Below are 22,201 nucleotides of genomic sequence, written 5' to 3' on the forward strand. Positions count from 1 at the left end.
TAAAGACTGATCTTTCCTAGCATGTAAAAAAAATTAAAAAAATTTGTCTGCCCTGCAGAAATCGAAATATAAATACGACAATCTAACAGAACTTGAAAACAATTTTTCATTATTTTTTAAATAAAAATAAAATTAACAAATAATAAGACAAACTTAAATGTTATTTTAAATCTTGTATCTTTTTGCCGTGACATGATTACAGACATTTAAAATAAATTATGATCAAGTTTTTCCCTTAAAATATTGAATCATTAACAGTTTTCGAACAAAGCAATAAAAATCTGAATAAGAAATTAAGTTTTGTCACAATTTGATTTAATTAATTAAAAAATTAACAATGTATAAAAAATGTAAACATTTTTTTCATAAATTCAATCTTAAAATTGACTTGACAAATTTTGTTTTACGATTAGAATTTTAATTTTGATAAGATTTATACGAGAACAAATGTGTATTAAATTCAAGCGAGAAATTCAAGAAAAAAATGCGCGATATTAGAGAATATTAGCGATTTATCAATCTGTGCGTTGATCGTAATACATTCTATGTCGCGGTAATCACACGAGCAGTCGTAGGCAAGATTCTAAATAAGTGTACCAATTGAATTGATCTGCAACAATATTTTTTTTTTTTTTCGCACAACGCAATCAACTTTCGCGCCCTGAAACTCACATTTCGGATGCTCGAAATAAACGCAGTCATTTCATCATAGCGTTTAATCGAATTTAACGTCGAGCTTAATAATAACATTTAGCTTGCCCGGACAATATATGTGACGAAATCCAAAACGTAATGAGAGCTTTCACGCGCGTGTATTCGCAATATATTGCGAATCGAGCTCGTTTGCTGTGCAAAGCGAGGATGTGTCGCGAAATCAGGATGTCGATGCGGCTGTGCGAGGCCGATTGGCGGTAACGCAAATGGGATCATCATCCGTATTTCTGCTTTTATCTCTTGCCTTTTTCGTTTGCGAAACGGCGAAACGTCGATCGGGCTTTGTCGATCTCGTCACTTTACACTCTTGTTTCTCATTCCCCGTCGATTACGATCGGTTCGATCATAAGTATGACATCGGATTTCTGACGAGATCCTTGAATCGCCCTCCCGCCTCCGTTTACAATTATGTTTGATATTGTAACATGGGTGCGGCCAGGTTGGGGTGGTGGGCTGTATTCATTCTCAGAGCCGAGATGCTCTTGTTGTACCATTCGTCTTCCGCTGACATTCCTGAAACGGAAAACACGTTTTAGGCGAACCACGAGAAATTTAAGATTGCCAAGAGCCTGACTTATTATAATCTCTCTTGTTTTTTTATTTCTAAATTATATTCCTACTTGTTAATACTATGATAAAAATAAATTTCTAGCATGTAAAAGTTATATTACAAAAATATATTATTGTTATTTATTATTTAATATATTATTTATATATTAATATGTTATTTAATATTTTACATTTTATACAGTAATCACAAAAAAATATTACAATTTTATCTATATTATATGCATATTTTTAGAGGATTATAATTTTATTTTTTTAGGTAAATTTATAAATTATATCTTTAATTAATTCTGTCTTTTAATTCTATTAGATTAGTATAAAATATTTATTATGTTATGTTAAATGAGGAAAAAAGAAAGACATTATCGCTTTTGTGGTAAAAATAGTTATAGCCAATTAAAAATAAACATTATTAATTATGAGAGAAAATTTTCTTATTCTACATCGCCATCTGCGTTTGCGTTCGGTTTGTGATACCATTATAGTTTTTATATTATTAAATTTATAAGATTAGCTTATCCATGACTAATTAAAGGAATTTTGCGCTGAAGAAGGCTTGAATAATTGAGCCGAAACGTCCGCTTCCCCCCCCCCCTCACTTTTTGTCGATTTACTGTATTCATTTACATTCTGATTTATATTTGTCAACATGATACTAACATGATAATTACTTATATATATTGTTTTGTATAATTTTTTTGTATAATTAAATTTTATTTACAGAATAATGTTAAATTAATGAAATTGTCATTCACGCTCCTAAAGCCGTTTCTCTATATTTTTAATTTAATGGAGCAATGATTATAATTTATTATTAATTATAATTTTAATTAATAAAACACCTATTCTCCTAATAAAAGTCGATATCGAATGTCACGGCGCGAAGAATAGCGGATTTTTTTTCTCTCCCGAAAGAATCTTGAAAAGTGATTCGATTTAACGACTTTCCGCGGAGCTTTATCGAGTCTGCTAATCGGTCAATTTGCTATCGCATTAAGGAGAGAGGCGTTAAATCGTTAAGGAGAAGCGGCGAGATTGCGAGTGGAGCGGAGCGTAGAGCAATCGCTCGCTCGCTTACTCGCTCGCACCGTGCAACTTCGACGGGCAGGCAATTCGCGAATAGTCTTGATTCGATTTAAAAGCGATATTCCATCTCGCGCCGGAAATGGTGTAAGACGGCGCTGGGGAGCGGAAATGGAGAGAGCGTCTTGGAGGCTGGCGGGTAGAGTTCTCTCGTGCCCGGGCGTCGGATTCGCGCCATTTCCGCTCCGGATTTTTGCGGAATCATTCGATAACGGCGGGTCAGCATCCGCGAAAACGGCGCGGGAAATCGCCGAGAAGCTGGACGAGAAAAACGAAGCCGAGAGGCCGCAGAAATTAGTTTGTTCGCGAGATGTCGGAAGAAAAATTGACATGTGTGCGATAGCCGAGAGATATTCTGATGCAAAATATGTGTACATGATGATGAAGTTCATTGCGAGATAATGCGTTTGATAAAAATTCAATAATTATTATAAAATTATTATAAATCACATAATTGTTAATTTACAGAGTACGTTGGTTTTGCAAAATGTCAATTTTATTCAATTTTGACGGTTCTAACAATATCCGGTTATTATATAAATTCACTTTTTTACACTCTTCCCATAAAATTAACTCCTACTTATAACAAAATTGTTTATAAATGCAATTTTGCTTTAAATTAAATTCTTTCGTTTAAGATATTTTTGTATTTTATTCTAGGAAACTTGGAGTATTTTTTTTTTTTTTTGTAAATATCGGGGAGGTAAGATACGAGTTTAGATTCGAATGCGACAATGCGCGAATCGATTTCCCGCAAAAGAGTAAAATTGGTTACCTTCAAATTCTGGAATTAAAGACATTTGCATGATCCTTGACCTAAATGAGAGGGTAACGCGTGAACCATTCATGTCGCTCACTTTACGCATATGCTCGCACCTAAAGCACTGGCGTTGCATTATTTATGACTCACCCATTGCATCTTGTCGCATACCGGTAACGGCCGACATATTCGACGCTGAATGCGACATGGAGAACGGCTGGGTCATGCTCGGATAAGACGTCGTGCCCATCTAAAACACAGTTTGTCACGATCAATGACGTTGATAATTCGATCCATGATTTTAGCGAGAGGGAAACTAACGATCAGAACGTTAAAATTTAATCACGATTTCACCACGTTCCTCGGAATACATAATTCTCCTTAATTAAATAATATTGAGATCGCGTTAAAAGATTTATCTGTTCTATTCTGTTTGAAAAATGGACGCGCGATTTTAATATTGCGTGTAATTAATTTTTCACGGGCAATATAAATGAGCGAAAATGAATTCTGCGATATCAATGGAATTACAGAGTAACACGTGCGCGGTTTCAGAGACTGTTCTGAAATAACGAGAAGAAAGTAATGCGGTAATTAACGTGTATGAAACATAATTATCGGCTATAAGCCACTCTTACATCTTCGCTCGCTGGGATAAGCAAACGCGAAATCAAATGTGACGAGGGGGATATATGGTTTCATTATAAAAATTAAATGCGTAATATACGTTCGGAACTGATGGAAATTAATAATACGTCGCGGTGTCTATTTCCTGGTCGTAATCAATTTTCCAACGTGTTACGTGATCCTACGTAATATCACAATTATTAAATACAATCTGATGAAGATAGAAGGAAAAAAACTAGATCCTCTCTGAACGATAAAGAAATTTGCATGGCATAAAACGATAAAAAGTTGTATTTTCTCTGATACTATTTTCCATCGATGCTTTTATCAATTTTATTATGAAGAATAACTATTAATTATAAAGTTATTAATTATAAAATAATTATCATTTATTTTATATATACATATATATATATATATATATATATATATATATATATTCATGCTTTTATTATAATTTAATATTGTGTATACGTGTATGCGTGTTGGCTGGCATATTATTATTAAATATTTCAAGAATCCTGAAAAAGATATATCCACACCTCAGAAAAAATACCTCCATTTTAATCTCTTTTATCGTATAATTTATTTTCTTAAAAATTCAATAAAAAAGAGAAAAGAAAGAAAAAAAAGAAAAAAAATAGGATTAAAGACTGCGTTAAATGAATATAAGTCTTTTTTTTTACAAAGAAACCGATAGACACGCTCGTGAATTATCGGCTCAATTAAAACGGTAGGCATTCGGTAATTCGGCCGACCCAACTAATCAGCCGAAATGCAATTTAGCTATATCGACCGATAGCGATGCGCCGGACATACACGCTCAGGTGCACTCCAATTTAATACCTCGGTTAAAATCATTAACGAGAAACGCATCGAATTCATTCGCAATATGGACCTTCAAAAGCAGCCGAATCTAGCCGTTGTATCGAAATTCTTAGGTAAAAAAAATTTATCGATATACATATATATATTTTTTCAAATAACGCATTGGTTTCGCGTGTGATCGACTTTTAAAATAAAAATATCTATTAATTTATATCGCAATATTTTCACAGTGCAATTCTATGACTAATCGCGTGTTAAAAAACGGGTATATTTTAGTGAAAAATATTTGAAGCAATTTTCTCAAACCTCAATTCGGACACGACTGTCAAATATTTAAGTGAGTTTGATTTTTTTATTTTTTTTTTCTCTCAATTAAGCACTAAATTCAAAATAAAATTCGAATAATTGCACACAAAATAAGAGTAAGATATATAATATATGTTGTAACATATCTTTTATAATTCTTTTCCTGTTTATATCTATTCTTGTTTATTTTGTTTACTAATAATTTGTTTATATTATTTACTTGCCATTATTGAGGGTGTATCTTCGCGCTGAGTGTATTGGTGAGCGTGCAAAGCGGCGGGTATCGATAATAATGAAATTTCGGAAGCGTCCTGCGCGTCGTAAGGGAGCCTCACCTGGGGATAACGATTTATGCCATTTATGCTGTTGTGAGGATGGGGGTAGGGTTGATAACCTCTGCTAGCACCAGGATAGATATTCCTCATCATGGCACCTTGGCAGGCGGGAATTGGTGTCAAAGCCTTCTGCAATTGCTTCTCCTGCTTCCGGTATTTCGCTCTTCTGTTCTGGAACCAGACCTACGCAGAAATAAAATTGCATAAGCGAATAGGTGCAATCGTATGTGTTAACGATATTTAAACAATTAGTACAACCATCTTATTTTTCTATGCATATATACTATTAATGTGTCGACTATTAGATTCTAGCTGTGTATTATTATTATTTCTTTAATTTATGCAAACCCAATTACAATAATAAATATATAAATATATAATAAATATATAATATAATAAATAATAAATGTAATATAATAATAATAAATGTATATAATAGTATATATATAATAATTAATGTAATATGTTAATATAATATTAATAATATATTAATATAAAATATTAATATATCTAATTTGATATTTTATACTAATATTATTATCAAATATATACAAATATATACAAATATATTAATATAAAATATCTTTTATAAAAGAAAGAAAGAGAGAGAGAATTTATTAAATTTTATATTATATATAATTTTATGTGTGTGTTACACAAACAATTAATGAAACATATGTTAGAGTTATGGATTTATTTTTTTCCCCGATGTAGTTTTTTATATTGCATTTATTCGTTGGAATTGCTTCGAAATAACTTGAATCTATACATCAATTGCTTTGGAAGCGTTTCGCCAATACATATATTCTAAATTGGAAAGGAAATATCAACGTTCGATTCGATTGTTTTACAAATTATAAATTCGTTTCGCTTTAAAGCCTCAACAATCTCTTCTTTTTCTGCATAAAAAGTATTTGTTTTATACATTTTCACGATATTTTTAAGACGAATAAACAGATTAAAATATTAAAATCCGCAAAATTAATATATATATTTATGAAAATAGTTATTACGTACTACAAGATATATTCAATATTTCTTTGCAATATGTTTGCGACAAAATAGTGACCAGGAAACTAACAAAGTGCTGCATCATCGTACACGAGTACTTAACAATTAATTTTAGGACAAGTGAGTCGACAGTGATCCTGCGATCAAAAAAAAAAATGTCATGAATCTCTCGAGTCAAAAAGTCGCTTCTTTTTTTTTTTCTTTCGCCTCTTGAACGGATCCTAAGTTTATCCCCGGCAACCCAGGGTGGTTTACCTATCGCCATTTTGCATCGGGCAATTTCCATTGTTTCGCGGGATTAGTAAACCCATATTGGGGCTTGCCTGAGCCGCCACCGGCGACTCATCCCGGCATCCACACTGGCGCACGTTTCCGCACCCCGGCCCACCATCCCTCCCCCCTTCGGCCCCTCATCCACGTCCACCCCCGTAACCCCCAACAATCTCCACCCTCGCGCCCTACTCTATCATCCAACTAACAGACCCCTCTTTCCAAGGCCCCCGCCAGAAAGAGAAAAGCCTGCGGCTTCTCGTCCCGGGTCGGGGTTGTTTCCACCCTTACCGGTGACGTCACCGGCGCCACCCGATTGGCCGATGCTGCGGCAGTGACGTCACACCGGGCTCGCTCATTGGCCAACACGTTTTATCGACATTTCTACTGTGCACCCTCTCTCATCGCCGCAGAAGTGGGTGACACGAACCGGGGTGGCTCGAACCAGGTCTGTTCTCTCTCAAATTCTCACTCTCTCTCTGTTCTTCTTTCCCTCCCCTCCCTTTCTCCCTTTCTCTCGTTCTCCGTTATTCTCTCATACTCTCTGCATCCTTCTGCCTTACTCACTACCCAGCTCTATCACTCTTTATGTGGAAGCATGGCGTTTCCGAAGAGTGTCTTCTGAAATATCTGCAGCGACGTTCTCGTATCAACCCGAGTACGCAAGAAAAAATTACATGTTAGCAGAAAATAGATATTTTTTTCATTATAGGAACTCCGTCTAATTTTGGTTCAATGTTTTTCAAAATTAACAACTTTGCCTTTTGTAATTTTCTATTGTTTTGCTACTCGGATAACGTAAAGAAATATTGCAGATTTTATCTTAAAAAAGAAACTTACACATGAACACACACACACACACACACACACACACACACACACACACACACACACACACACACACACACACACACACACACACACACACACACACATATATATATGATATATAAATTTTCTTAAAATATGTCTTCAATTTTATTAATTAATATTTAATTCTCTTGTCTTTTTAAAGTATTGTATATCTTTATTTCTTGACGATTGTATATATAATATATATAGTTTATGCAAATCAAGAAATTACAATATTTAATTCATAGTGAAAAATATATATTGCGATTATTGAAATATACAAACTTCAATAATGATTGAATAATCAGAAAAGATAAAATTAGAAAACAAAAATATTTCGAGAAATATATAATTTTACAATTATTTCATACTATTTCTTTTACAAATATTTAATTAGAAGCTGGTTTGTTATTAAAAAGTATTTAATTAATTCAAACATTTTTCTAAACGCTTTATATCAATCAATAAGAAATTTATTTTAGTTGAAAATAAATATAAGAAAGAAATTTATAACTATTTTAATTAATCATTCCTCTCAGTTAATTATAAAGTAATTTTGATGCTAATTTATTAATCTAGCAATATAGCGTCAAACGGCAGTCTGACGCGATAAAGGTCGTCACTTACGTCAAGATCTATATCGTGTTAATTCACACCAAACAGATTAACCCCTACGCAAGAAATTAATAGTTCATCAGCAGTGGGATTATTTTCGCTAATGATCTTTCTATTACAACACGTTGCGATGTCTCTTGATGGTATGTTCAAACTTTGTACAAGTATTATCTTGCAAATTTCATATACGACAAAAATAACGTAATAGAAATATTTGCAAGAAAAATACATTATTTTATACAACTGCATATTTTTTCTATTTATCATACATACATATTTTTAGAAAAATTAATTTTTATATTTTATTAATTTTATTTAACCGTATAAATATTCATATTGGACTCGATGATATTGAGTGGCAAACGAATTTAGACAAGTAATTTTGCGCAGCTACAATTGACTTTTGGATTATCTTAGATTTTACTTAGATTGTCAAATTAATTAAAATTCAAAGTTATGAGTTCAGCGAATTCAATTTCAATTTATATTAAATGTGATAAAACAGGTTATTTGAAAATATATATATAATTCATAATTTAGTTTTTTATTCATATAAAATTATATATTTATAGGCGCACAATAGAGAATCAAAAATTCCCAAAATGACAATTAATTTTATATTGAGTAAATAGATAGAATCATCGCTAGAAAGATACCCTCGCAAATCGAATATAAATAAAAAATAAAAATAATAATTTCATATATATATTTTAATGATAAATGCTCTTGCATAGGAAATTACGACGAATGAAGTTCTGCAGTAGAAACATCTAGACACGCCAAGCGGAGTAATGGAATCTTATTTAGATTAAGTTCTTGCCGCGAAATTGGCTAGAATCCGGGATTACTTAGTCGAGAGAGATAGCGAGTACTCAATTCGGATATGAAATATTATAGAGAATCGGTGCGATTATCGGAACAATAATAATCAGAATATTAATTCTAAAATGAATGAATCTTGAGTCGAGATTTATATCGAAAGGGATCTCTCGTTGGGGCAATTCAACAATCGTAGATTACAGCGGAAATGATAGAAATTACCGAGTTTGCGATACTTCTTTTTTAATGATATCACTGGTAAATTTGCAAATAAAAGGAAGAAAATATTCGCAGTGACGGGAGCGATGCACAAAGATTCCGAAGGTAAAGCCACATTTGAAGACTCTTAACAAAGGGCTTGATTAACATTTTCATGACGAGCATGCATCGTTCTAACTCACATGTATGGAAATCGCGGAACGTGCGAGAGGCAAGTCGCATAATCAATCTCAATCCGCATTGGAATTCTCATCGCGGGGCGATTTGCAATTGCATAAAACACACTCGGCTTTCGAATAATCTGGCATTACCGTGTACAGTAGTCGAAGTAGCTGCTAATTCTAAATATGTAGAAAGTGTAGCGCATTAAAATATTTAAATGATAAGAAAGTATAACATACGTTCTAAAAAAAAATATATAAATATATATAAATATAAAAAATATATCGAATGATATCATAAATATTTGTAAAAAAAACTAATAACTGTATTCGGTACATTTTACATAATTAAATCGTACATTTCGAAAGTAAATCAAATTCTAAAGCTCGTTAAATCCCCCGAAGCATGAATAGAAATTAATGCGAAACCTATTTTAACGAGATTTTCAAAGTTGGATTTGTATCTGTCAGATGTACAAACAGAGCTCGATTGATTATCTTTTGGACCTCGCATTTTCGCGAGGACAGTTTTCCAAAAATTCCCAATAAGAACTCGATTCCCATATTTGCCGCTCCCCTGGTATGTTTTTTTTTCGCGTACATGCTTGTATTTCCGCCGTGTATATGCAAATGACATTGTCGACGCTTCGTTTAACTTGATACCGCGTGTTTCCGTAAAATCTAAAACGGGACGTATCTTCGCCATCGAGAATACTGTTGCGAATAGACACACACATCTATACGTATGCATGCAGAGAGTTCGAGAATTGGCGAAAACTGGAGATAGATAGTTTGAAATTCGCAGTCGATTTTTGTCAAGGGAAATAACGAAACGCGGATAGATGACAGATTGTGGCTAAAAATATTCAGAAATCACTTTTGGCGAGAGGCAAAAAGGAAACAACTAAACGCTACTCGTCGTTAAAGTAAAATTTACTTGAAACGTGGAAATTTTTAATTCAACTATGAATTGCTCCAGGTTTAAGATATCCCTCTGTTAAATCGATATTGATTCGAAATTTTCGACGGCGCTCCGTTTACTAGCCAACGTACATCCTGTACATACGGTACACATTTACGGACGGGTAGAATAGGTTGCCCGAAGAGAGATCCGGTAAAAGGGTGATTCCTTTTATTTGCCTCTTCCCCAGAAGAGCTTTTCGAGAACATACTTGCGTCCCTCAAGGCGCGCACTCTGCAAGAACTGGAAAGCTAAGAGTTCGTAATTCAATAACTGCTCTCCCCATCTCTCTCTCTATCTATCTATCTATCCGTCTCCTTCTTCCCGCTCATAGAGAAAGATAGAGGGAAAGAGTATGAGGTAGAAGAGAGATGGCTATTCCACGGGGAACGCGGCTCAAAATGTCTGCTACTTTGAGGACCGCGACCGAGAAAACTATCCTCCCCTGTATGCCTGAGAGAATACTGCACTCTGATAGCTAACCCACATACTAGCTCGAGAAAATGTGATACACGGGTAATGGCTTTCTCGTGAAAGAAAAAGAAGACAAGAGCGTGTAAGACCTATTAATATATAATGATATACTGTTGCGCATCCATTTCGGAAATTTTGAATATGATAACATGTGTAATTAAACATATATATTTATGCATCAATTTTAAGAATTATAATCAATTGTATGTAAATACATTTAAATATAATTACAGATGTATAGACATTATTTCTTTTATATTTATATTATTTAAAAAATTATAACTTTTTACCTCAACTTGCAATATTTCTAAACCGAAAAGTTCAGCTCAGATTGTATGATATTAAAATTAAAGTAACGAGGTAATTATTTATATCTATTGGTAGTTCGATGAAATTTATTTATTATTAAATTATTATTTACATAAGCGCGAAAAATATAAAGTCAAAGAGCAGGACACTTGGGAGCAATTTTTATGCTACTCTCATAAATTTTCTTGTTTCCTGTCAGATAGGAAGCCGATTTTCTCGTAAAACGCTCGACAGGTAGGTAGGCTTCGATCGGAAGTCGAATCGAAGTAAAAAGGTCGAATGAAAACTCGGCTAACTCAATATCGCGGAGCTCGGGATTTCTCTTTTCTTTTTCCTCGGCATAATGGGATTTCTTGTGCAATGATTCGAGAATTATTCTCTTACCACGGGGTGTTATTACGGGGTGTTATTCAATTTTGTGCTATTATTATTCATTATTGTCATAAATACTTTCGCGATCCTTGAGCGTATATTATATCGATTTGACAATGAAACATTAGAACATCTTTTCCGCGTTTGTAATTTTTTTATTATATATTCATATATATATAATAAAATATTTCTACGGTTTCTAATATTCTAATAAAAATTTGATTAAAATAAAATTTATCTTGTAAAGCAAATAAAATATATATGATTTTGTTATCAATTTATTATCTATTTAAAAAGGTAGCTAGAATTAGAAATAGAAATAATTTAATGCAACCATAACTATTCTATTTTTATTTGTAATTATCAAGCAATTATGAAAGACATTCACTCTGCTCGCCCAAGTGTTTTGCTTTACCTTCCTATTAAATTTATTTGCATGCTTGTGTACGTATACGTAGCAGTACATTACATCTTCGTACCAAGTTTCCTGCAAACCTCACTCGAAATGACATAAATGGACGGAAACGATCCTACACAAGGTATACCATGTTTCGCCTGGAAAACGCTCATTCAAGGTGCACTAATTTGCGCGCATGCGTTTGCGCGTTTAGAGAAATTGCAAATCGTGTAGCATTGCATCATCATCAGGGTTAAATCTACATAAAAAGTTATATTATATAATCTTCTCAAGAAATCTTACAGAGTACATTTTCTTAAAAATAATTCCTAATTATTTAAAATATATAATAATTATTTAAAGACTGTGTTAAATATTAATATCTAATAATTTGTCATCAATGTTGATGATAAAAAAATTGAGAAAATTGTATATTAAGTGAAATTTATTAAACACATTAATATCATGTGTATGTAAAATATTTCTAAATCGAAAAGTTCAGCTCAAATTATCTGATATTAAAATTAAAGTAATGAGATAATTATTTATATCTAGTTCAATGAAATTTATTTATTATTAAATTATTATTTATATAAGAGCGAAAAATAGAAAATATTTAAAAAGAGATTTTCTGAAAGCAATTCATACAAAAAAACCAAAAAACAATTAATAGATACTAAAAAAGTGTACGTTTATATGTCGTCAGATTTTGCGTCGTTTATTTTGCGTATATTTTATGGAAAAAATTACAGACGCCAACGCACACATCTCGAGAACGAATTCCATTTTTTTTTTTTCGCGAGAGACCATCAATCGAGCAACCCCGTAGATGTAGGAGTCGTTCCTTTAAAAGCTCCCGCGCTAGTCACGGCATTCTGTTTCCTCAAAGATAGCGACACGGGCCGTGGAGGCGGCGAGGACGAGAGAGAAATAGACGGCGAACGAGGGTGGCAAAGTTGAGATGAGTTGGGCGCGCAGGGGGTTGGGTGACGCTGTACCGGAGGCTGCCATTATATCTGAGCCGCCATTTTAAATTGAATTTTCTCCACCCTAGATAGATCTGAAACGTCTCAGGCTTGCCGGGCTCGCTATTCCTTCCACTACGAGACGAGAACGAGATGGTGCCGGGGCGTCGGGGAAGGGGGAGGAGATGGGAAGAACGTCGGGAGAGACAAGGGCCCCCCTTTCTTACGTGGCCGCCATCCTACCTTTTTCTTCCACCGAGAACCCCTGTTTTGCGACCGATACCTTCCTAAACCCAAACCGACCTCGCGATTCCTCCAGGGGACGACGAAATTTTCCTTCACCCTTCGCGTTCGCGCAGAAAACGGTAGGAGAGTGTCTCCGAATTTTGCGCTGATATTTATGACTTTTTCATCGATATCATTTTATATGAAATAGATAGGTATATAGATTGGAATAGATTTATAATTGGATGTTTAATATTTATTATTTTTAATTTTATTTGCACGATTAATTAAAATCGATTCCATTCTAGCGTATTCAAAAATTGTATTACGTGTCTTATTTACGTATATTAGATATATAATAGATATATAGCAGATATATAATAGATATATAATAAAGTGACTTAACATTTGATAAAAAATCATGAAAAATTTACAGAATTTCATTCAATTATTAAAGTAAAAAGAGAAAAAATGCGAAATGAGGTGAAATCTAATTTGAACGCGGTGTAAGAAATACTTCGGTCTCGAACCGGGACCGAAGAGTTATGGATACACATTTTGCTCCAAATCACGAAAGTTTTCTTATGCGAGGTGAAGCTACCATTGGCTCGACAGTAACCGAGATGCGTAAATCCGCGAGCGTTAATTACAGTGCGCGCTTTGCAGATTACAGGTAATTGGCCGATTCTGGGGCAGCCGCGCGCCGGAAAACCAGCGAGACTGGAAATGACATTTAAAACTGCGAGCCTTCCTCCCTCCCTGCCTCTCTCTCTCTCCCTCCCTCTCTCTCTCTCTCTCTCTCTCTCTCTCTCTCTCTCTCTCTCTCTCTCTCTCTCTCTCTATTCCTCTCGTGTTTGAGGTCGGAACGAACACAGGACCATCCGCCGCGCGGGTTGTGCACCTCCTCGCGGCGGACACTTTGTGCATCGGTTATAACCGGCGAGCGACGAGCGCAAACCGCGTTTTACTTGGCATCGCAGTTTAACAGGGTTAAGTCGCGGCGGTTCCCGGGCTTTTAACTCAAACAACACCCCGTTGCATTATATATCAAAAGAGCGCAACGCACCGGCGACTGTTTTAATATGTACCGCTCGCTCGCTCGGAATTCGGGACCGGTGCACGCCAACCCCGGCATCTCCCCCCCCCTCCCCACCGCCCTTCTCTCCTTACTCCTGTTCCCGCTTACCTCTTTCTCTCTCATTACCAAATCCTCCACCCTTAATGTCATCACAAACCGCATCACTGTCGGAGAAACTCACGTTTTCATGTCGAAGAAATTAAAAATTTCATTACTATAACTTTCCATGAATCTTAATCATCTTTTCCTTGCGGGAATTTATTTCATTACGCGTTGAAGAGGGAATAGCAATTGTCGATATGTTTTTTAAATGCTGCGATATCAATAAAAGATCATATCAGCCTCGCGAGCGAAGTTGAAAATATTTTATCGTCCAGCGTTTGATATAAACTCTCTTCGATTTATCGAAAGAAGTGTGTTGAAACCTGTCTACGGCCCCCTCCGATCAATTCCACGACCCTCAAAGAATATAGGGTGTCTTGGATCGACATTTGCGCGCGTAACTTCATTTTGTCACCCCACATGCATCTTTGATTCAATTACACAGTGAGTCACAGTCAAAAAGATAGACGGGAGATAAGTATGCCTAGAAACTTTTCGGCATCAAAATATAAAACATAATCTTAACGGTAGACTGTTAAAAATCTCAAATAATCGTTCGATTATGCAAAAAATTGCTGAAGAAAAAATGGTGCTAACAGATATTTAATGATGATAAATATGAAGGAGTGAGCTATCCTCGCATCGTTAATGAAAAAAGGACAGTGTTTACATTTTTAGCAGAAACTGATGCACTATTTCGATTCAACTTTCCTTGTGAGAAATCATACGCAACGATATCACCAATCATTATTGATCTAATTTACATCGAATCCGAAAAATCGTTTGTTTTGCCCTTATCTGCGAGAAGCGGAACACTCACCTGAATTCTGGCCTCGTTCAATTTGGTGGTCCTCGCCAATTCCTCCCTGCAGTATATGTCCGGATAATGAGATTTTGCAAACGCCGATTCCAATTCTGCCAGCTGCTCCTGGGAAACAATTGAAAAGCCGTGGTAAAGGCCGATTTGAACTACCCGGCAGGAAATTTCGGCGCGATACGAAAGATTAGAGCTAATCGAAATGTCATTATCGATCGCAGGATTCGATGTTCCTCTGCAGGAATACGTTTGTAAGAAATGTCGACGATGAAAAAAATATTAAAGAACAAAAAGGTGCTGGCAATAAAAAAAAATATACGTTGAATTATTCGCAAGGGCATTAAGAAGTGAGCATTTTGCGGATACTTTGGACGTGCCAACCTGTGTAAAGGTAGTCCTGTGTCGCCGTCGGGCGGGTGTTGGACAACTAGCCGTTGTAGGTGTGTGACCAATATGAGGACTAGAGGCGCAGGGGTCAGGCTTTAACTTTTTAAAAGCGCCTTCTGCTCCTGAAAAAAAAAGAAATTTAACTTTAACACTTTTACAAAAACCATCTCTAATAAGATTTGCCCAAATAAGCTACACGTCAAAAAAAAGAAACTCACTAATTTTCGCATCTGCCATCGTATTAAACTGAAATAATGTTTGCCTATACAGTCGATAGATAAATTTCAATTTTATTAACATTGCATTAATCAATTGTATTGCGTATGGATGTATAATTACTTCATAATTTCATAAATGAAATTACTCGCCGATTGCGCTTGAAATTATTTTAATGGCATATTAATGTGGCCATCAAATAATATATTGAGTAGCAAAATTGTCGAATGAATAACATAATATAACAATGCGTTAAATTGTTATACACACTAAATTTTATTCGTATTTAAAAGGTAATCTCGCTGATCAAAATGATTCATTATTGATCAGCGTGATGCGGAAAACGATCGGCTTTTTCCAATGGAACAACTTGCCGTCTTTCTCCTTAGGGAATACAATTGTCCTTACTTAGCGAAAAATAAAATCAAGAATCAGGTGTGCAAAACCAAGAATTCTCGGAGGCTCGTAATTTTGCAAAATTTCGTATAATTCCGCGGAATGCGTTTGAAGAGGTTTTTGCCTCTCGTGAAAGTGCAACACAGTCGAAACTCTTTTCCGCGAGGAAACCGAGTTACGTGACATTTTCCGAGACCAACGCGATAAACAAACTCCGTTAACGACACCCGGCTGTGAACGCGCGGTCAACGCTCTCCGCAGATTCCTCCACGCGTATTGTTCATCCGTTAGACGAAAGAGTTGAGGCAGGTGCGAATCGAAACTCGATTTCCCGTATCGCTTTCATCGCCGGAAAATTCGATATTCCATGGAAGGCGCGATCCGTCGAACTCCCGACCTCGGACAGGTGCGACAAGGTCCACGGCCGCCGCCGTCGTCGTCGGCATCATCGTCGTCTTGGTTGTCGGCGCGACGCGGCGTCGCGGCGCCGGCTTTATGAACGAACGTAGGTACCGGGGTCGCACGGTCCCGGGGTAAGCGTGGCGAGCGAAGTCCCTCGCACTATGCTAACTTGGTTAGGGCGTTAATGACCTAATCATGTTACATGCTGATTCAATGTTCAAGGATGAATGCTGTCCACTTTACATACCTTGCCCGGTTACCCGGTGAACGAGGAAACTCGGTCAAGTTCAGCGAAGAAGGCGAAGGGCCCCTTGTGTTCTCTTTGACTTTTCCGTCGTCTATATCGATCTCTTTTTATCCAAAATTTTTTTCCCAAAGCATTTTAATCTCCGAGAAATTTTCGGGTATCACTTTAAAATTTTTAATATATTTCGGAATATAGTTGAAAAATCGAATACGTAAAATTTGTTGTTATTTCTTTTTTTTGAGATTTATGTAGCGTAGAAAAATGTAGAGAGATGGGAATTAAAAAAATAAGAGATTAAAAAGAATTTTTCACGGTACATTCAACCATATGTAATCACGCGCAATTAAATTCTGAAAGTTGTGAGAACGCAGACTGGAAGGAATACTTTGTTCCATTAAAAGTATATTCCATTTTAACGTAACAAAAAGCTCGTCCTAATTTTTTGTACATGAGTATAGATTGAAACGAGATTTTCATAAATGATACGAAATGAAATTAATGTCTCATAAAAGGTATCGGCAAAAAAGTGTTTTCCGCGATCTTTATGATGTCGAAATGAATTTTTCCCATTAATTTACGATATATAACAATGGGATATATCGACCCATTCACGCATTGTGTGATTCTTTTGTATAGTATGTAAAATATTGTTATAAACATTCTTCACAACTATTATTCGACAGACACACACAAACTTATAAATATTGATTTTATAATTTAATTACAAGGAAGCAAAAGTTTATTACTGGATTGTAAATTTAGATTCGTGAAATATATTTGTGTATTGCTGTTTCAATTTGCTCGGGATTTGAATCCGTTTTTATGCAATTACAGAGTTTTTCGATTGCAAAAAATAGGCAAAAAAAAATTACGGTTGTCGGTTTTACATCTTTGATGTAAAAATCTGCTGAAAAATTATATCCTTGTAAACTATATTTGTTAAAACGAATACGCTATATATATATAAAACCAAATATAAACATTTATCAAAAGAATGAAATGTTATTACAAGCAAATAAAATTATCGTAATAATATAATTGTTTTTTGTAGTTAAACCAGCACACATTATACAACATATACGTATATTATAAAACTTTTTTAAAAATGATTTTTGTAAGTAAAAATTAAAATTTTGAGAAAAGAGAGACATTTATTTTAATAATATTTTATTTATTGGAAAGAAGAAAAAAGAGAAAAACAGAAACATAAACAACATATAACAATTAGAAAGATTTCTTTATATTAAATTTGTCTCGTATTTCATTAATAGTTATACTATTTTATAAATAGTAACACTTTTTAGTCATAATGCATTAAATATGAAAGAATTTTTTTCAACAAAAAAATAATTTAAAAAATATATAAATAGATTTCTCTCTCTCTCTCTCTCTCTCTCTCTCTCTCTCTCTCTCTCTCTCTCTCTCTCTCTCTCTCTTTCTTTCTCTCTCTTACAATTTCCTTTCGAGTGGAATTAAAATAATGTACTATGTTCTAAAATCATAGAGATTTTTTGTATTTGAATAAAATTGACAAATAATAGAAAATATAAAGAGCAAGAATTTAGTTAAACAAGACATAAAATATTTCAGACTTAGCAAGTCTTTTTTCAATTTTGAAAAAAGTTCAAAAACAACTTTTTTAAAGATCAGAATTAATTTTTCCTTCAACATCAAATTACTGGAGAGGTCCATAAATAATTCCTCAAGTATCTCAACAGTTTACATCACATGTATCATAAACTACAATATAATGTCTAACGAAATAAATTCATGCAATCGAAGATGAGCAATGATAATAAAATGTCGGCAAAATCGTACAGCCGTTCGCAGCCGAGTTAACCCTTTGTTGGCTGAAGTTACAAGCTGTTCGCCGACAAGCGACTCTCGAGAAAAGCTCGGAGAAAAGAGCGAGGGTGCATTGTGGCGTCGGCGGCGAACATCTGCCCCCGCAGATTTCGGGGGGACAGTCGGGGGAGGCAAGAGGGATAATTAGCGGTGATTTTAACGAGGTGACACGCGCGACGAATGACACGATTTACAGGATTACTGGTAATGCGATGGCCTTCTCTCGACCTACAGCTGCCATCCGTCGGCATCTGCTGTCACATTAGAATGCATTATCGGTCCAGCGGAAAGTGATACACACGTTTCTCCATGATTCACTCGACGTAATGCAAATTTGTTTCTTCTCGCGAGAAATCTGATTGAAATTCTTATTGATGTGAAAATTGATCCAATATTCTACAAATCTATTTGCCAACATTTTACTTTCATGTGTCAGATATATATTAATTAATTAATTTATTAATAATTCTATTTGATGAAAAGATGTCATCAAATAGAAAAGCTGTTGAATTTTTTAACATTTATTTTCTAGACATGTAATTTTAAATTATTAAGATATTTAATAGCAAAAAAACAAGGAGTGATATTTTCTTCAAGATAGCGCTCTTCAAATATTTTGTATATGCAACTTATAATTTGCAGAAAAATAGCGGAAGAGGAAAAGATATTAAAAATAATTAATTCAAGTATAAGTTTTTCTTTTGAGATAAATAAAAAACTTTTCGTTTACTTTTATAATTACTTCAATATGGTTTCAATTTCAAGTTTAACGATCAAAACAATTAGATTCGAAAATTGAGAAATAATGATACGATTTTTACCAACATTTTTTCCACGAGAATTATTAGATTCGATTAAAATTCCTTAATATTTCATTTTTAATTAAGAATTCCATATCGCGACGCGTTGTCAGAGAGTAACGCGTAGTAAGGTGAACACGCGGAACAAATTTATTTTTCTCTACGAGCACAGTTGAGGGTTGACGACGTTATGGGTCACTCAACAAGAGCGGGACGCGCCTTTTAAGGAGGATACGGGGACCGCGCGCGCAGAAGACCGTTGCTCGAGTACTTTTAATACCCGGGAGAACGCGCGAGGGGGTTAACGACATTAATTTTTCCCTCCACCGCCGTCCTGTCCTCGTTTTATTCCGTTATCTCTTTTTCCCTCGTCGCGAGGCGGCCCGACGCAGTCGGATTATCATTTGCATGAGAATCCCGCGGTAGTCTCATTTCGTTTCCGGGAAACCCTGACCTTGAAGGGTACGACGGAATGCTGGATATCGTGATTTGCAAATCGGTGCCACCGCGTGAAACTCACATTTACCGATATAAGGACGAAAAAATTCTAGCGACTGCCGCGTCGCGATAGACCTGTTGAACTTTGTACTCGTCAAGATTCCTTACTTAGAGACGAAGGTTCATTAAGAATTGATTTTGTAAATTCCAATTAATAAGCGATGCACTTCAGTAAATAATTTATGGACTCCCGATGCAAACAAATCTTGTTAGAAACGCCTAGTTTCTTCAACGGGGTGGAAAATTTAATAAAATAAGACAGAATTTATTTCGCTTTTTGTTCTACATTAACGACAATCGCGTAATATTAAAGCGTTTCTAATTAATTCAAGTCGGATATAATTTCTATTTACTTTATAGACGAGGAATAATTATCATCTTTTGAAAGGATGTAATGATTAAATGCTTCGCGTTTAATGAGCGCAAGTTGACGTTTCGAACGCACGAGACACACGCTTATGAAATACGAGCCGCGATACAATAACAAGAAGGAGAGGGAATGAGAGGGATGAGCCCTTTCATTCGATCCCGATGCCAAGTCTTTCGAAATCGGGCGCGAGAGACTCGCCGCCCGTCCAAGCATGGTCCGACGTTTCAAGCCCACCCCATTAACGCACCCTCGGTGCTAAGCTCTCTTAAGCCCTACTAGCACATAATAATAGTCCATGGAACAGGTACCACCATATGTCTGGCCCACCCGACCCATTGTCAACACTCCGGGCTGATCGCGTCGCCAGCGTGAACGCGTGCTCGGGGCTCAACAAGCGGAAAATACGTCTATCTCGAGACAGCACGATGCCCATTTTTCTCGACAATCGAAAAAATCCGAAATTTTAACAGTTACAAATGCATCGAATTATAAAATATATCAAGAGCATATTTTTTACAGAAATAAGAAAGAACATATTTTTTATAGAAATTGTACGTTAAAAAATAATAAAAAAGATCAAAACAACCCACTTTTTTACTAGTATTATAAAATCACTAATTTCTTTACTTTAAAATTAATTACGAAATATGCTTTCGTTTGAACTTAATAAAAATAATGAAAATATTGTCGTATATTAATCTTATTGTATTCCAAAGCGAGACAAAAATTATGAGTGATGTTTCCAGTTAAAAAAAAAATCCATCGCATGAATAAAAGAAAAAAATATAAATAATCAACGCACACATTCTAATCTTGTCCAATTGAAGTAATAAATAAGGTCAGGAACTTATTCCTCCGTTAATACGTATCACTCACCGACAGTCGTGGTGGCCCCGACGCTGCTTCTGCCAGGAGTCGCGGCGGGCGTCGGCGGGCTCGCCTCCAGGCCCTGATGTACCCCGTACAGGCCGAAGTCCTGCTCATTCGAGCTGGCGCTGCTGCACTTTCTCTTCTCCTGATTGTGATTCAGGTGGAAGCTGTCGTTCTCGACCAGGCCGACGCCGAGTAGACCCAGGTTCGGCCTGAGCTCGTCCATCAGCTTGTTCTGCCCGCAATTGGCGGCGGCCGCCGCGGAGAAGTTGAGTTGCCGGCTGAAGATCGCCGGGAATATGTTGAATTGCTGGTGATCGAGGCTGAGGGTCGTCGGCAGGGACGAACCGCCACCGCTGCCGCCGCCGCCCCCGCCGCCCCCGCCGCCGACGGAGGTACCGCCGACGGAACCGACGCCGCCCGCACCGGGACCCCCGGTACCTCCGGACAAGTCGTTAGCCAGGGTGATGCCGGGGTAACCTGGTCGAGGTAGCTCGTATTGGTAGCACCTGAGCGAAATGTCGACTATCTACGAGGACATCTTCGCGATGACGTAATGCCGGCGATGAGAGCGCTCCACGTCCGTTTTGCGAATACGCACCGCGTTATCCTCCTCGGATCGACGCACCGAGAGATCCTTGAGAGGATTCCGGTGGAGAGCGCCTCGTTATCCGACAATTTTTCAGTGATTTCAACGAAGGGCTGGGTCGCGAGAAAGGACGGTTCTTCTGTCAGAGATGCTTTACACTTTTCAAAGTTTGCAACTTTCGAAGTATGTTTGTTTAGAAAGAGTGATATATCTTGCGTGATTTATCGTATTTATGAACTATCCAAGGAGATTGATCGAGCAATTTTACAGATCTCTTTTTTCAAACATTCTCTTCAGAAAACACTTGTGCAGGGATGCACACCTTTAGTATCACTATTATTGAAAATTCTTACTATGAGCGATAGTTATTTTAAACGTTATCGCATCTTAATAATTAGAGTGAGATCCATTTGCGTATGTGTTTGAAAAGTTGCAAAAAATCAAGACGGAATAATTATGTATAAAATATTGCTTATCGATTTAGCATTAAATTAATCTAGATTTCGGTTAAATTAATCCAACTTTTACATGTAGTCTCTTCAATTCTCTCAGTAATATGTGTCTGAAAGATTTAATGTAATTTTTACATGTAACTTTTTTGTATGCGATCTTAATCTTTGTAAAAATTTGCAGGCAGCGGTAGATTTTTGCAAATTATTCTTATATAACAGTTTTAGCCCAGATCCAACTCGCGGTTCATTCCGCATCAAGAAT

At 35.8% G+C, this 22,201-nt stretch overlaps 1 protein-coding gene across 1 annotated transcript; it reads right to left on the reverse strand.

The window, feature by feature from the left end:
* Positions 1–455: 455 nt before the first annotated feature.
* LOC105256778 (homeobox protein prophet of Pit-1) lies at positions 456–21,252 on the reverse strand. Its single transcript, XM_011266998.3, has 6 exons — positions 20,905–21,252; positions 15,249–15,376; positions 14,871–14,978; positions 5,221–5,403; positions 3,275–3,374; positions 456–1,227 (listed from the first exon to the last, which is right to left on the reverse strand). The coding sequence occupies exons 1-6, from the start codon at positions 21,122–21,124 to the stop codon at positions 1,121–1,123; spliced, it is 846 nt and encodes a 281-aa protein (XP_011265300.1). The 5' UTR covers positions 21,125–21,252; the 3' UTR covers positions 456–1,120.
* Between the last annotated feature and the right edge of the window lie 949 nt (positions 21,253–22,201).

The sequence above is a fragment of the Camponotus floridanus genome, unplaced genomic scaffold (assembly GCF_003227725.1).
Source record: "Camponotus floridanus strain SB8 unplaced genomic scaffold, Cflo_v7.5 scaffold50, whole genome shotgun sequence".
Taxonomy (NCBI): domain Eukaryota; kingdom Metazoa; phylum Arthropoda; class Insecta; order Hymenoptera; family Formicidae; genus Camponotus; species Camponotus floridanus.